The sequence below is a fragment of the Aplidium turbinatum genome, chromosome 17 (genome assembly GCF_918807975.1).
Source record: "Aplidium turbinatum chromosome 17, kaAplTurb1.1, whole genome shotgun sequence".
In the NCBI taxonomy this organism is placed as follows: Eukaryota; Metazoa; Chordata; class Ascidiacea; order Aplousobranchia; family Polyclinidae; genus Aplidium; species Aplidium turbinatum.
The window spans coordinates 19,287,837-19,304,102 of NC_137488.1; the positions used below are offsets into that span (position 1 = coordinate 19,287,837).

General features: G+C 38.9%; 1 protein-coding gene across 3 annotated transcripts; it reads left to right on the plus strand.

Moving 5' to 3' along the window:
* The first annotated feature begins 226 nt into the window (after nt 1-226).
* LOC145786948 (flavin-containing monooxygenase 5-like) lies at nt 227-14,403 on the plus strand. 3 transcript variants are annotated; one of them, XM_082598694.1, is made up of 12 exons: nt 227-757; nt 3,129-3,300; nt 3,454-3,537; nt 4,053-4,168; nt 5,210-5,352; nt 5,763-5,848; nt 6,281-6,404; nt 7,481-7,669; nt 9,382-9,532; nt 11,695-11,798; nt 12,207-12,305; nt 13,345-14,403. In XM_082598694.1, the coding sequence occupies exons 1-12, from the start codon at nt 643-645 to the stop codon at nt 13,546-13,548; spliced, it is 1,587 nt and encodes a 528-aa protein (XP_082454820.1). In that variant the 5' UTR covers nt 227-642; the 3' UTR covers nt 13,549-14,403. The 3 variants fall into 3 exon arrangements, with proteins under 3 accessions (XP_082454820.1, XP_082454822.1, XP_082454821.1); XM_082598696.1 differs by lacking the exon at nt 227-757 and adding an exon at nt 2,495-2,795; XM_082598695.1 differs by lacking the exon at nt 227-757 and adding an exon at nt 2,957-3,033.
* Nucleotides 14,404-16,266: the final 1,863 nt, after the last annotated feature.

Consider the following 16,266-nt stretch of genomic DNA (forward strand, 5'->3'; position numbering starts at 1 on the left):
GAACTGATTTTATCAGCTTCTGAATGTTGCCGCTTTTATCGCATTGTTTACCGCGCAATTTTTTACGGATCATTTTTTTAGGCGGATCGCGCAAAATTGTTCTGCCAGAATGACGGTGGTTGCCAGATGCAAAATTCTGTCCTCCAGAAGTCAAAAGTCAGAAAGTTTATTATCGAAACAAAACATACACACGTACTAGACAGCGCACCAAGAGGCCTCGAAAAAACGCAAGGTTATCAATCCGAGGCCACTTTACCATTCTCTAGATGAACTATTATGTATAAAGTACCAATTTTGGAAAACTTTTTTTGCGTATTAGCTCAAGGGACAAGAAATTGTAGTTGGTTAATATTGGGAAGTTTAGGAGAAGAAAGACTAAAATTAAAACCTACCCTAGAAATTGTAAAAACAAAGGATTTTGGGAAGAAAAATAAATAAAAGCCAGTAGAAAAAATTTTGGCGGCATCTGGCAACTTGCACAAAATATCCTGATTCCTGATGTTGATGAACTTGATGGTAGAAAATAGAAAGTGCAGTCCGCATCTCTGCGCTCTTGAAGTTTGGAAAACAATTCAACAGTAGAAAGTTTGCATATGTAGCCAGTTTTTGTTGAATCTAAACAAACTACTGAAAGTAATACTAATGTCAAAGAAGATATGTGTAATTGGAGCAGGAGCAAGTGGTCTGGCTGCAATCAAGACCACTTTGGACGAAGGCCTTGAACCAGTGTGCTATGAACTGGATAATGATATTGGAGGTATGCATGCATAATAATTGTTAAATTACATGTTCTCAAGCTTTATGACTTACTTCACAATGTAGATTTTAACGACCTTAAACTTGGATATATTAATTTCATGTGCAAAAATATGAAAGTGGATCTCTACCTAATTCCATCAGTGCTTATTTTAATAATTTAACTTATATCCACCACCATAATACTCGTCATAAGATAAATCTTAGTATTTCTTACCTAGAACTTACAATAACTCCTGGCAAAAATGCTACAGTATAATACTTAGGACCCCAAGCAAAGCAAAAAGCGATATCGAACTTACCTGGTTGGCTGTTACTCTTGCTAAATGGGGCAACACTAAAAGGTGGAAATAAGCACGGAAAACTGCCAACAGCTCAAGAAAAGACATTTTGTAAAGTTGAAACGATGCCGTAGTAAAGTAGAAGTTAAACAACGACTTTAATTTATTATGAAAAACAACACTTTCAAATCGTCACATTAGGTTGGCTCTTGAGTAAGCAAAAAACTCAACCAAATAAAAATATATATACAATTACGAAATCTCATATATTTGCTTTTTGTCTTAAAGTATAGGCAGTGGCTATTTGACCGGCTCCGGTCTTTGAATCTGAAACACTATTTGACCGGTCATGACGTCACTGCATAAGCGCTTTTTTCTTTTTCTCTTTCAAAGCGACAGACGAGAAGCGCCGATATAAGTTCTAACTTCAACACGTATTCTTCAACTCAGTCCGTGGCGCGTGCGATACGTCTCCGGCTGCCAATCTAGAGGGGATGAGTTTGATACCATCCGGAAGCATTATTTTTTTCATTTTTTTTTTATCTAAATTTTGATTGACCCGAAGCGCATTTATGTGGTCAATTTTTAATTTGAGTAGCCTACAGTCCAAGTTAGTTAATAGTTCTCAAGTATAGTTCTCAAGTTAGTTATATACAATACTTCTTTTAAAAGAAATGATAATGGTAAAACCATTTTTTAAAGAAGTATTGTATATAACTAACTTGAGAGAAAAATGTAGGGTCGTTCGGCAACACACGTTCACTTATGACGATCGGAAAATTACCAAGAGAAATTCTCAAATTCCAGCAAATTAAAAAAAACTCTAACAGTATTACTCACATTTGAAAAGACATAAAAAATGGGCTGTAGGCTACTCAAATTAAAAATTGACCACAAAAATGCGCTTCGGGTCAAAATTTACATAAAAAAAAACGAAAAAAAAAGAATGCTTTCAGATGGTATCGAACTCATCCCCTCTAGATTGGCAGCCGGAGACGTTTCGCACGCGCCACGGACTGAGTTGAAGAATACGTGTTGAAGTTAGAACTTATATCGGCGCTTTTTGTCTGTTGCTTTGAAAGAGAAAAAGAAAAAAGCGCTTATGCAGTGACGTCATGACCGGTCAAATAGTGTTTCAGATTCAAAGACCGGAGCCGGTCAAATAGCCACTGCCAAAAGTATATTCACAAAATTGTCATTTAGGACTGCATTCTTATTTTTTAGAAGCAAAATGGAAATGTTGCAACATTTCATTCTTTCATGATGGAGTTATCGCTATGACAATATGGACGCCAAGATCGTATTTACGCGTTTTCTACATCGGTGTTAAAGCGCTACTGTACTTCTGCGGACAATACGCCATTTCACGCCCGGCTTATTTCCACGTTTCCGCATTTCCGCCTTCTAGTGTTGCCCTGCTAAATGCAACTCTATTGTGTAGTTTTTGGTAGAATTGATCTTGCAGTACGGTGGGATTTTGGGATCTGATTTATGTTTTTTTAATTTTTGTGTGTTATGTTTTGTTATGCTTGTTTAAAAGAAATGCTAACATTTGTGTGTGTTATGTTTTGTTATGCTTGTTTAAAAGAAATGCTAACATTTGTGAGAGTGCAGAATCACTTGGTTTGGTTGCATAATCACCTAGGAACGTATTTTCCAGATTTGGTCGACCTTGATTATTGCTTGATTCGGAATCTCTTTTAGGTTGTTCCTAGATCTCTCCCAGACGGCTTGCAGTTGCAAACGTGAAAACGAAAAGTGTGTGAAGTTTCCATTTTCGAAAATAATTTTCTATGTGACTCCTTAGTAGACAATTTTCAGTGTAAACTACCCACTGTAGGCTCACTTTTAATTTGTTTGCCAAACATTAGGATCGTGACCTATGGTTTAGGATGCTCTGTTTTAGGTGCCATTGAAGGGACAGTTGTTCTAATGTATTTCTCAAGTGTAGACCCAAGTGAACTAGCGTTTCTTGATCTTTCTATTCCTTTGCAAAGTTAGTGGATTAGCTATCGGGAAGGAAAAATCTATTTTTGATGTGTTTTTGCTTCATTTGTAACTGCAGATAACAAACCAAGAGTTTTTTTCCAGGATTATGGAGATACGATCATAGTGAGAAGGAGATGGCTTGTGTTTATAAATCTACCATTATCAACACAAGTAAAGAAATGATGTGCTATTCTGACTTTCCGATACCAAAAGATTTTGCCAACTACATGCACAACACCAAAATCATTGATTACTTCAGACTTTATTGCAAACAGTTAAGTCTTGAAGCAATGGTATGATATAGTTTATGTAGTTGCTCTGATTCTGACATTTTTTGTTGAAAGTACATAGAAAGACCTAGTTTTCTGATAAAAAAGTCACTGTATTATCATTTTTTCTTTTGTTGAGTTGTGGATACTTTTAACAGGTTTGATCTCCTGAACTACATTCACTTTTCCACGGAAGTTTTGTCTTGCAAGCCTGCAGAAGATTATAAAGAAACTGGAAAATGGTGATGTATATACAATATACATTATATATAATACATTTTGTGGTGAAGTTTATTTCAAATTTTGAATGATGATGAAATTTTAAAAAGTATTAAACTTGTACTTCATTGTATATTTGATTAATTGAGCTCCAGGGGTTTTATTTTAAAAGGTATTATACAGTAGATAGCAGGATCAATGTTGAAAGACGTGTGATGTATATAATCAATTTAATATACGGTACCGTAGTGTGTCAGTGAAGCAAAAAGTATAATTTGCTATAGCAATGCGCTAGCAAGAGTATAGAAATGCGACAAAGCCCAAATTTCGACAACATTATGGCACCGACCAGTGAAATGACTTGTGCCATTTGGAAATTTAATTTCACTGCACTGGCACTGCAAGCGATACCTCTGACGGCCTGTAAGTTTCAATGTATATTATATTTATTCTTTTTGTATTCCAGTGAAATTAATCCTGGGTTGTTGTTGAGTTTTTTTGTCGTGCCACAACAAAATAAAGTTTTTTTCAAACTCAGGGAGGTGACGACCAAGTGTCGAAAGTCATCCAAAGTAGAAACTGTTGTGTTTGATGGAGTGCTAGTTTGCATCGGCCACCATGCTATTCCTCATTTCCCCAAGGATAAGTTTCTAGGTATGGAAGAGAGCAATCTAGGTCGACTGAGCAATGAGCATACAACAATAATAAAACACGATGTTATTTTGCAGGTGATTGCACTGATTAAGCGTACTAAGTTGTACATGCCAGGCAGTACATTATTTACATTATATATTATAGTAGTTTGTTTTATAATTTGTACAATATCATTTCCATGGTTGTTTATCAACAGATGCTTGTCTAATCGAAGAGTTGATTGGTGGTACAAAACTTGAAATTTTGTTTATAGTTTAACAAGAAATGAAAACATTTCTAGACTAAAGTTCAAAGCTCATTCTTCGTCATCCAGCAGGTGTTGCCCAATAGCAGAGTCACCAAATGTATTTTTGTCATTTACAGTTATGCATGTGCGATTTGGTTGGGTTCTTGTTGCATTTTTTCCTAATCTAATTATTTTCGGGACATGTGTTTGATTTGTTCCTCCAGGCGTTGGGACGTGCGGCCTACATACCGGCTCTTGCACTGGCACTTAAATTGGTAAATTACGTTACTACATTTTATGGCAGGCAAGCGGTCTTTGTTGCTGGAACGGAAAAGTTTCTGGTCGTGAAAAATATACGTGGTTCAACGGCAAAGAAACATTGGTTGACGGTTTTAGAATTTGAATTGTTTTTTGCAATTGGGCAACACCTGCTGGATAATGAAGAATGTGCTTTGAACTTTAGTCTGGAAATGTTTTCAATTCTTGCTAAAGGCCGTTCCTCGTTCCACCTCGCATGCACTGGAAGCGATTTCTATAAAAACTCTCGATCCAATCTTATGCCGCCAAAAGGAATTCGTTTATGCCGTAAAACTCTTTCGTTTATTTAAATTCTTCTGATCAGCCAAATTTACATTTTGTTGTTCCTCTACAATAAATACTTCACCACATTTAGGCTTATTTTATTCTGACGTTAGCTCTTGGAGAGAGTAAGCTTCGAGCTATGTGCATCCTTCTACTTGCGGCTTGTCTAATCACTTCAATTTTCTTGTTTCATTCTTTTGTAAGTTTTTATTTAAATGCTTCCTTTCCTGCAGGCTTAGATAAATTTCAAGGTGAAGTTTTTCACACTCATTCCTATCGTACACCTGAAAAGTATTATGATAAGAAAATTGTAGTAATTGGAATTGGAAACTCTGGTGGGGACATTTCTGTCGAGTTAGGGAGACACGCAAGTCAGGTAAGTGCTACAGTAGTGCAGATACAATGCATTAGTTTGTAATGGGAACTTTTTTCAGCAATGACCAATTGACCATTGTTAATTTCAGTTACTCTCAATCACATTTCCGGTTTAAAGTTACCGTAAATTGTACAACTAAAATCTTTTTGAATGATTCCTGCATAGGTAAACAATTGAAAGCAGAAAATGTTTTTCTCTCACACCAAGAACCCCACCATTAAACATTAGCGTCGCCGACATGACAAATATTTCGGTTGTGATGGATCTGTTTGTTTTAGTGACGTCACAAAGTGTTGTGACCAAGGCCCAAGATCATGGTTAATTTCTTGGCTCTATCTTTTTAAAGAAGCATTTGAGGACAGTTGTTTTTTCAGTTGCTGTTGCAAGGCAAACGTGACATTTTTACTTAGGTGTTTCTTAGCACGCGGCGAGGAGCGTGGGTCCTTCAGCGTATATCGAAGCGTGGCGTACCTCTTGACGTTAGCCATGTTACAAGGTAGGTCAAAGGTCATTCTGTTTAGCAATCACTTCGGCTTTGCTGCATCACGTCCGTGCTCAAGTGCTTGCAATGTGAAAGGCAATGTAGTTTACAGCCAGTGCACAATCACGGTGTGGATTTGGTTCTACGCACCATCGATCTCTTATGCCTCCGTCATCTATTCTAGAACACTAAGTTGTGAAATGTAACCTTGTTTATTGTGCTTTATAATTGTTGCGATCTGAATGCTTCTTTTGGCCGTTTAAAAGCTGGAAACGAAATACAGTTATTATAATTTTAAGTTAAACTCCTATCCCATAGCTTAATTCACGATAATGTGTCATATTAAAATCGACATTTAATCTGCTTTAAAATATATCTACCTTGATCCAAACGATTATAATGTAATCCATATGTTAGCATTATACCGTCAGTAGTTTCGTGTTTCAGATATTTCATTTATTTGAAAACCGTCCTGCCAGGGGTTGCATCAACCGTTGCAGAGGCGACGACTAACGACAAGTTCGATCACGCGAAATACGGGCTCAAACCAAAGCACAGGATCTTTAGCCAAGTGAGTAACAATCTTTCATTAACGTGATTGTGTCGAAAACTGTAGGTTTGCATACTTCAAACCTCTTGTACAGGACGATTAACATGGTTTTTAAAGTCATGGCAAGTGTGGAGGCTACACCGGTATTAGCGAAACACAATGCTCGCTGTTCTATAGTGAGTAGTCAGGTAATGCTGGCGCCAGGAAGACCGCTCAGTCTCAACTGTACATATCCTTGCCGACAGTTAGTTTAGTTGTTTTCTTTCCAGAAAGGTAAGGATTCAATCGACTGGCAAAAGCAGCGGTTGAGAACTACGTGACATGAATTCGTGGTGCGATACCGATGAGCCCAGCCTCATGGGCGAAACACGTGGTATCGCTATCAATTGTTGCTGCACTCGACTGCCGAAAACCCAGGTTTCTTAAGATGCACATTAGTGTCTACCATGCGGTTGCTTGTAATGCCAATGAACCACAGTGAAACAAAATCTTGCAACAGCAGTAACACTATTCAAATGATTTACGAAACCTTCCCCTCTCTCTTCATCAGGAACCAACTCAATGGCAGATCTGGGTTCGATTCCAGGTCGGGTCATACCTTAGATTTGAAAACAGTACTGGTTCTGTTCTGACGCAATACAGTGCAAATACGTCGCGTCGGGTAATAAATGCGTTTGCTTCGCAATTGTGATGTATATAAGTTTTAAAAAAGTGGAGTAATTAAATGACTTGAGCCGTTGTAGAGCGACAATAAAATAACTATATTATTCTTTCGACGCATACCTCTCTGCAGAAAGAGCTGTCAAGGTTGGTATGCCTAATTTATAATGTTGAGGTTATGCCTACTAAGCCAATTATAAATTCTAAAATTGGTTCAGGAATTTAAAAATTAGACAAAAAAATAATAAACCAAACGCAACTTGAGGGGAACATGACATCCTACTGCAGCCGACCTGCCGCCGGATAACTGACCACGGCCGACCTGTCGCCAGAACATCTCACCACCAGACGACTTGACGCGAATGCCTTACTAATCTGAGGGATTGGTGGAGATTGATATCTTTTCGGGGAGTGATCATGATGGTAATTTATCGCAGCATCCTATGGTGAACGACGCTCTTCCCAACTCCATCCTGAGTGGAAGGGTGATTGTTAAGGGGAACGTGGTGGAATTCAAGCAAAAGGGAGTGGTCTTCGAAGATGGGACTTACGAAGATGCTGATGTTGTGGTGTTTGCGACTGGATTCACATACAAGTTCCCATTCCTCGATGATTCCATCGTCAAGGTAACATCATATCGTGTTTTTAAATCTTCATTTATTTTGAAATGCTGAAGGATGTATGTGTTTTTGTGAGTCTCCTGCAAATCAGCAGTTGTGAACTGAACAAGTGACAACCGAGCTAGCAACATTTCAGCAAGTGGCTAAAGTTGGTAAATGATGAAACTGAGCAAGTAACAACTCAGCAAGCCGAACTTGCCTGTCACAAGTCAGAAAAATGAGTTTGTCAAGCGATGACCAAGCACGTCCGACGTGAGCACGTAAATCTCATTTGCTGACTTGGCAGTAGCTGAAATGTAATTGCTGAGTTGAAGTGCTTGCTGAGTTGTTGTATGCCGAGTGGTCCAACGATATTTTTTTGTTTATCAAATCCACAAACAATACTTCACAGCATGCATAATTGCATATACTTCACAAATGTTGAATGAAATAACTATAGGGGCAGGGCTCTCCTTCTGTAGTTCGATATGTAGTCCAGTTTTAAGTGCAGTCGATATAAACAAGCTAACTATATTTTTCTTGTTTTTGGTAAGATGGAATTCTTGCAATAAGTTGAGAATGTTTACATAACTAAGCAACGACATTTCATTTGTAATATTCGAACTGATGAACGAATGCATTGATATGAGTTACCAGCCATAAGCATCGTATGGTACGTGTCAATACGGCACGACTAGCCACATTCTGTTTGCGTGAGTAGGGTTGCAAAATTCCCGGGAATTTTCAGAGCCGAAACTTTCCATGGAAATTTTGGGAATTAACGGGAATTTTCGGAAACTTTCAAAACAATCTCAATTTGATGTTGAAACAGGAAAATAATGGCTTTATACTGTTTAGAATAAAAGTACTTTGTATAACTAAAATACTTAAGAACATACAAACACATGGTTTAGTTTAATAACTCCAAAAATGAATCATCACTAATCTGTTTTTTACAAAGAAAAACAATACTGAGTCAGTTACAAAGTCGTTGTTCTAGTTGCTGCCGGTTAGCATCTCCTCCTGCTCGGCTTCTTCAGATGATGTACCGTACTAATGACTGTTCTGGCAGCGTCACCGACTTCAGAGTCAACTTCAATTTGAGTTGACTTGTCTTCACAGGGCTCAAACAATGCCAAGTTTGACCTGACTGATACTAGTCTTTCCACCCTTTCATTTGAGAGCGTATTGCGGACCTTGGTGTGAGTGTTCCCAAATATGATCAGTATTTTTTTAAATATTGAAAAAGTATGCATAAGCCTCATTCTTAATTAACACCAAATTAGTGTTTAGAATAATCAAAGACAATATGAAATGCTTAAGATAGGTTTTTGATATTTTTTTCTAATTGATGAAATATTTAACAAATTTTTTAAACGTAATAAATGCCAAATGAAAATTCCCCAATATTCCCGGGTCCTTCAAAATTCCCGGAAAGTTTCCAAAATTCCCGGAAACTTTCCACCCCTTTACAACCCTATGCGTGAGCTCGTCTTTAAACATATTGTCAACAATATCTTGTTGGATGTAAATTTTAACCCAAAGCCGTCAGGTGTCACTCGGCAATCTGCCTCGATGAGACTGCCGACTTTTCTTGAAGTTTTATAAAAAAAAAATTCAGAAATTTCTTCTTTTTTTCTCATCCATCTCTATCTGTTTGGTTTCGAACGTTTGCGTTCAATGGTTAGTCGTCTGTCAGTTCTATCGGGTACAACTGCTTAAGTGTCTTGCTTTGGTAGGTACGCAACAATGAATGCAGACTCTACAAACACATGTGGCCTCCTCACCTCATCCACGGCACCCTCGCCATCATTGGGGGTATCCAACCACTGGGGGCGATCAACCCCATCTCGGAGCTGCAGTGCCGCTGGGCGACTCGTGTTTTCAAAGGCAAGTTTTGTTTTTGCGCTTCCGCTCTTTGTGTCCCGCGATTAACAAGTTTCTGTTGAATTGAAACGACCACGCGTGCTTGGTTGATCACTTCGCTCTACCACGGCTGTTTATGTCGGGTGGTGAGAACGTCTGCGCGACGTTCAAAAGGACGTGGGTTCGACACCGCTCCAGAGCACGCGGCTGTATCTCGGCAAAGACACTTAATGGCAAGCCAAAATAAGGGGAGCAGCTGACTTGAAGACTATATGCCACTTCGCTGCTTCCTGTCGTCTCTTGCATGGCATCTGTGATCGCAGTGTTCTGTATGGTATCACGATTACAAAATTTTTGACTTTCACCTCCTTTTTCGTATTCACCTTTTCTTCCTCGCCATTTTAGGGGTCGAGAGGCTTTGCCTTTTACCACCCTTGAGCAGTGGCGGTGACTCTGGCTAAATATTTGGGCAGGTGTCGAGCAGCCACTTTTTTACTTGCATGGGGATGACTCGCTATCAGACAGCGGTAACTACAGATGGTGGCTTACACCAGTAGTTCTCAAACTGTGCGTCGCGACGCCCTGGTGCGTCGTTTTACTTTTCCAAGGGCGTCGCAGAATAGTTCCGTTTCATGGCTGAACTTAGTTTAAGATTATAAAAATGAGGTTAACCCTTTGAGGACCGCTGGGACACATGTGTCCCATGCACTTAGCCGATTACACCACAATTAACTAAAAAATTTGCAACTGCTGATATCCTAACGTACTGTTAGATGTCTATCCTTAAAAAAAATGGAAACTCTGAATCATTTTTCTTGGTGTTATTTCAGTTTGAAAACAGTGAAGAGTTGAGGTTGCAAGTGCGTTTTTTCCCTTCAAATTTGCGAAGCATATTTATTTACATTTGTCCAAGCTCGAGTCGAAATTTGCAAAATACTTCCCGGAAAAATTTTCAAACCACGAATGGATTCGTGATCCTTTCGTAGTAGGAAATCCGGCAAATTTTTGGATTCAATGAATGACGGTTATCCAGGTTGGTGAAAGAAAGCACTGCGAATTATTATCCCATTCGCCACGTCGTATTCATGTGAAGCAAAATTTTCTGCCTTGACGGTGATAAAACCAAATATCGATCACGAATAAACAGTGAAAGAGAAATGCGGGTGGCAATTTCAAAAATTCTCCCAAGATTCAATAAACTTTGTGCAAACAAACAAGCCCACTCGTTGTTGTATTAATAAACAAAACTTTAATCATAAGTTTCTTCATTTACTTTTGTTTGCTGGTGCGTCGCAAGTCCAGAAAACTTTTCCAGAGGCGTCCCAACAAAAAAAAGTTTGAGAACCACTGGCTTACACCATCACGGCGTACGGGAAAATAGATCATGTGAGGTGTAAAAGCGTAATGACGCAATAAGGTATAATCAGTTCTTATTTGGTACAACTCTCTCTTTCTGAAAGCTTTTTAACTATCAGGCACAGTAGGTTGTTTCAACACATTATGGTAGCTTTCTAAAGTCGGCAAGTAGGCTCACCAAATTTTCATTGCGTCAATGCATTTTTGCCTTGAATGCAGAAATATCTAAAGAAGGGGATATGAAGGCTTCTAATACGCCTGACAGTAGAAGGGCTTCTGTTTATCGTAAATGATCTCTGTTTACCGTAAAATGACAATTGGCACCGTTAGTAGTTTAGCAATTCTTGTTATGATAACCTGCATTGCGCTATTAGCATCAGGCCTGGATACTCACTGCATGCTCATGGCTACTTGTTAATTCAACTACTCTTATACTTGCTTTACATCTAGCCTACTGCAAAGGCTTTGTTAAGAAAAATGGCTTACTGGTAACTTTTCAACTGTCTTGTCGGCTGCGTAGCCGAGTGGTGAGAACGTCTGCGCGACGTTCGATAGGACGTGGGTTCGACACCGCTCCAGAGCACGCGGTTATGTCACGGCAAAGACACTTAATGGCAAGCCAAAATAAAGGAAGCAGCTGACTCGAAGACTATATGTCGTATTGCATCTGTGATCGCAGTGTAGTCTACTGTATGTTATCGCAAAGGGCGCAAGTAAAAGCTTGATTATTATTATTATCATCTACCTAAGCTGCACTGAATTCTCAGTTGTGGTTGCAGTCAATGATTATATTCTTATTACATGCGGCTATTTTATGTTTCTACTTTTAGGCTTAACTTCTCTTCCTTCAGCCCATGAGATGAACACAACGATCGATCAACGAATAGAGAAGATGAGAAGGGATTATTACCAGACCCAGCGCCACACTATACAGGTGCGCATCTCATGTGTGTTGATTTTCAAACTGCAGTCGGTCATTCGTACCAAATTAAACAAACTAACAACTTGTATTGACATTGTTTCACGTATTTGTGGGCTTTCACTGTGGTGTTAGCGTTGCGTTGTTTGTGGAGTTTGGTGAGCTGAGAGCTTACAGATTTCCTTTTCACCTCGCCACTCTTCAAGGTTGTAAATACGTTTTTGCATCCAATGTGCAATTGCGCATTTTCTTGCATCGAACTGGTGTTGGCAAGAAATCCCATGTCACAGATGAAACAGTGACATCATAAAAGTCTTTGTTCCATGGGGACACCAGCATGGTTTTGGAGATACCACGGTATCTTCCTAGGCATCACATCTTCCTTGCAGATGGTGTAAGTTGTTACATTAGTCGTTCACTTAGGTGGAATACGTCAACTACATGGACGAGATTGCAGACATGATCGGAGTGAAGCCCAACCTGTGGAAGTGGCTGAAGAAGGATTTCATGTTTGGGGTGAAGGTACCATATGTGACCCTTCAACAAATTATGAGCTTTATGACTCACAATAGCAAACATCAATCTTGAATGCAATACCTCAACATAGCGTGTTCAGTTAAGGTTGTGGAATTGGATTAAAATACACCACTCCGCAATATTTTATGCTCTTTTGGCGTTTTCATTCGTGTGGAAATCTTTAGGACTGGTGATATATACTTCGGCATATTTAATATGATGCATGTTTTATTTTGAAGATACTGGTCAACAAATTTTAACTAAATTTCTAATCACAGATACAAGTAAACTTATCTAGATGAAGTTTTTGCGCTTATTCCGAATCTGCGCTCGTTTTCCTCTGCCACACCAGGCTTTGAAAACATTTGCATTTTAACTTTTCAGGTTTTTTTTTTACGTATTTAATTATAAAAAAATACGTTCCTAAAATGCAACTGATAATCACAATGCATTGTGAAAGCCGCTTCGTGCAAGCTTCAGTTCAAAATTGTCACTATTAAGTCATATTGCATCGATATACTGTAAGTCAAATCTAAACAAAAAAATTCAAATATCACAAAATCCAGGCGTGCTAGAGAAAAAATAAGGACATTTGCAGAATCAGCATCAAAAACCCTTCAAGAATCCACCTAATCGGATCTCCGTTTTAAATTTACTGTTGATCAATGTTATTTATTGCTTCTACTGACTTTGTCAATTTGTTAAAGCAGGAACACGAAGTTTTTCACGTGATACTGTATTTCGTTTATTAGAATAAATCACGTTTTTTAAAATGAAAGTTCCGTTTTTTTTTCGATTTTTTGTTATATCCAGTTTTTCACTTCGTGCTTCATTAAGTGGACACGAAGCAAATCTTCGTGTCCACCTTCAGGCATGTCATGAAGTGTCCTTCCAAAAACTCAGTCGCATGCTCTTGAGCGGTGTCGAACCGGCGCCCTTACGAACGTGTACCACTGTACCAGGCATATCGTCATTCGGCCATGCAGCCGACAAGCGCCTTCCTGCTTGAAGTGATTTGTTATCTCTTCTGTTCTTCTTCCTCCAGCTCATATTCGGACCTTGCACTCCTTCCCAGTACAGATTGGAGGGTCCAGGAAGATGGGAGGAGGCCTACAGCACCATTATGACGCAACAGGATCGTATCAACTACGCGCTGGCGACAAGAGCAGTTCCGCAGGAGGAAAGGAGCTGGATGTTGTGGTTGAGCGGATGTGTCGTAATTGTCATAGCGTTGTACGTCATGTTGTAATTAAATGACGCAACAATCGTCTGACAGCGCCAGACAGTATCTCCATCATGTTTTCTTTGCTCAATCATTCGTCACAGCTAAGCAAAATTCTATGCATATGGGCCAGTCCACTGGAGAAGCGGCGAATAGCTGCTCCTAGTGCGGGGCTCTTAATTATTTGTTATCACTTTTTAGTTGTCAGCCACCAGTTTTAGGAGTAGTTAAAACGCCACATGGTACAGAAAGAGCTTTTATGTCTTTACTTTGTTTTTCTTGATCTCTCGTTTCAATGGCAAGGATGGCGAGTTTCCATAATTATGATATATGCATCTCCTTGTCGGCCTCCTCACTCGAGTACATTTGAACAGCTCCTTAACTGAATTGTAGTTTTGATCAAATATGAAAAACAATTAACTTAACCTTGTTTTTGAGAAATTTGTATTGTATGAATATTTTGTGACGTCATGCTTGCAAAATAGCCCACGTGTTATGACGTCATCGTTCGCTTAACGAAATATTTCGCCATAAATGTAATTTTTATGTATTTTCTATTTGTAATGTGCTTTGGCTAGAATCGAACCTGTAGCTTCCGACTTCAGTCTGACAAGTTCGATTCTAGCCAAATGCATGTCACCCCATTGCTGATCGCCTCGTCATAAGAAATGTGAAACTTGATACGAATGGGCAACCCTCGTGGAAGGCTGGTGCGTTTACTCCGTTATTCTATTTCAGCTGGTTTTATTTCTCAAATTGTTAGAGCGATATATTTTTTTCATTGTTTTGTACAAATTTCTACCTAATTTTATGTCTTTGTCTATGCAATTATGAATGTAGCATTGTAGCTGTTGCTTCCATCATCAAATCGACGACTGGTGCTGTGAACAATTGGGTTGTTTGGCGTCTTTGCTGGTAAGTGGAAACTGAGATTGCAGGCAGCGGGATATCTATCGCGTGACAGGAAATAGTGTTCAGCTTTGGTAGAGAGTTCGCTTTGTTGGATGGGATTCAGTAACGACAAAATTGAGAGCTTTTGCAGGAGATTTGCCGCCCTCACGTGGTCTTTGCAGACGAAGAAACACCACGATGGTTCAACTCCAGGGGGCGTGCGGTTGAACAACGAACTTCAGAACAACATTTAGCCGCACGTAACGGATAAAAAAAATTCAGGCGACGGCATTTCAACAAGTGAAAACTTCACGCTTAAGTTAACCTCGGTGAGCGGCCTGCCTCATGTACGAAGTTTCAAGGGGCTGTCACAGAATAGATTCGTTAACTCGACAAGTTGAAGGCGCGGGAGTTCGAATAAGCCAAAACTATAATCAGCGCTAACCCTTTTGCCCCGTGAGAAATGGGATCTGGACTTGATTGTCTATTTAGAAAACTAATAACTTTTTAATACAATTTTGGTAGAGAAATAACTGATTTTAAATCTAGCCTACATTGAAAAATAAATAACTGATCTACACAATGAATTGAAAAACGAAATGTACAAGAATGAAACTGCAGAGCAGGGGAGAAAGGCACATCACATGGCGTGGTTGCGGCCCAATCTTAATACTTCTTTTAGCAGACTCAGTTTTTTCTTACTGAGATTAATCATGCAGTTAAGACTTTTGACCCTTTGCCTTCTCCACAAGTTGGTACGCTTCAGCTGATAAGTTTTGATGGTTTCAGTCGCTAATCTTTTGAACTGTTCTGTAAGTTAAGACAAATTAAACATATTTTTTCACAAACAGTAAGAATATTTAAGATGTGATGTGTGTTTCTTCCCTGCTTTGCAGTTTCATTCTTATGCATTTCGTTTTTCAATTCCATGTGTAGATCAGATTTATTTTTGAACGTAGATGTAAAATCAGTTATTTTCGTTACTTGAGAAGGGCTAACTTGAGTATGGCCGAAAACGTTTATAGTTTTATGTTCACTCTCATGTATGATGTTAAATGCCGTGTGGTTGCTTGGTTTTATCTGTCTATAACAACTTTTTGTGGACAAGAAAGTTTTAGGGAACTAGCAAGCATTTAAAAGAATTTTCAATTCAGAAATAAATCTCTTGCACGGAAGAGATGGGTCGCAATACCAGCAGTAAACAACAAGTCGTCACGTAAATTAGAAGTGTCAATTGAGTTGCAGACAACGTAGCCCCAAGGTTCAAAAGTTTTCAACAAGTTAAAACATTTGCTGCAGAGACCTTTGCTTGGCGTGATGGGTTCGTTCGTGAAATTGTGATCAAAAAAATAATATTTCCTGGTTCGAGAACACACCAACTGATTGCAGGAAAGTAGGGACAGTGGAATACTTCTACCATCCCTACAGCAACAGGAAAGTATTGGCCTGACTGAAAGCCGATGTAATTTTGATTTCGAAATCTAAGCTAAATTTACTTTATATCTGTTTGAAATGATAGTTTTGAGAATTCAAATTGCCACAGTGTGATCACTGAAGCTCAAAACTCTTATTTTACGTTAAAAAATGACAAATACGAAAATAATGAAAAATACAAATAAAAAAATATATGTTCTGATAGTGGGCATTGAAATTTCCCGCAAGCTTTAATTCGTTGACATTATCTGGCTGCCGATCTCAGTACATGTCCTTTCGAATAAGTATTCTCTTGTCCACGATTATGTCACGTTTTCAAACACGGAACCGCAGCAGTTCCACCCACCAACTCGCCCTGCCAACCAGGAATCTCTCGAGCAAGAGATTTTTTGCTGTAAGCTACTTGAACTTCGAGAAGTT

What these genes read in the sequence shown, in the direction of transcription:
- LOC145786948 (XM_082598694.1), top strand. Translation starts at nt 643, where the DNA reads ATGTCAAAGAAGATATGTGTAATTGGAGCAGGAGCAAGTGGTCTGGCT. An exon ending in CCCCAAGGATAAGTTTCTAG is followed by an intron (nt 4,169 to 5,209) that starts GTATGGAAGAGA and finishes CCTTTCCTGCAG; the next exon opens with GCTTAGATAAATTTCAAGGT. An exon ending in TCGATGATTCCATCGTCAAG is followed by an intron (nt 7,670 to 9,381) that starts GTAACATCATAT and finishes TTGCTTTGGTAG; the next exon opens with GTACGCAACAATGAATGCAG.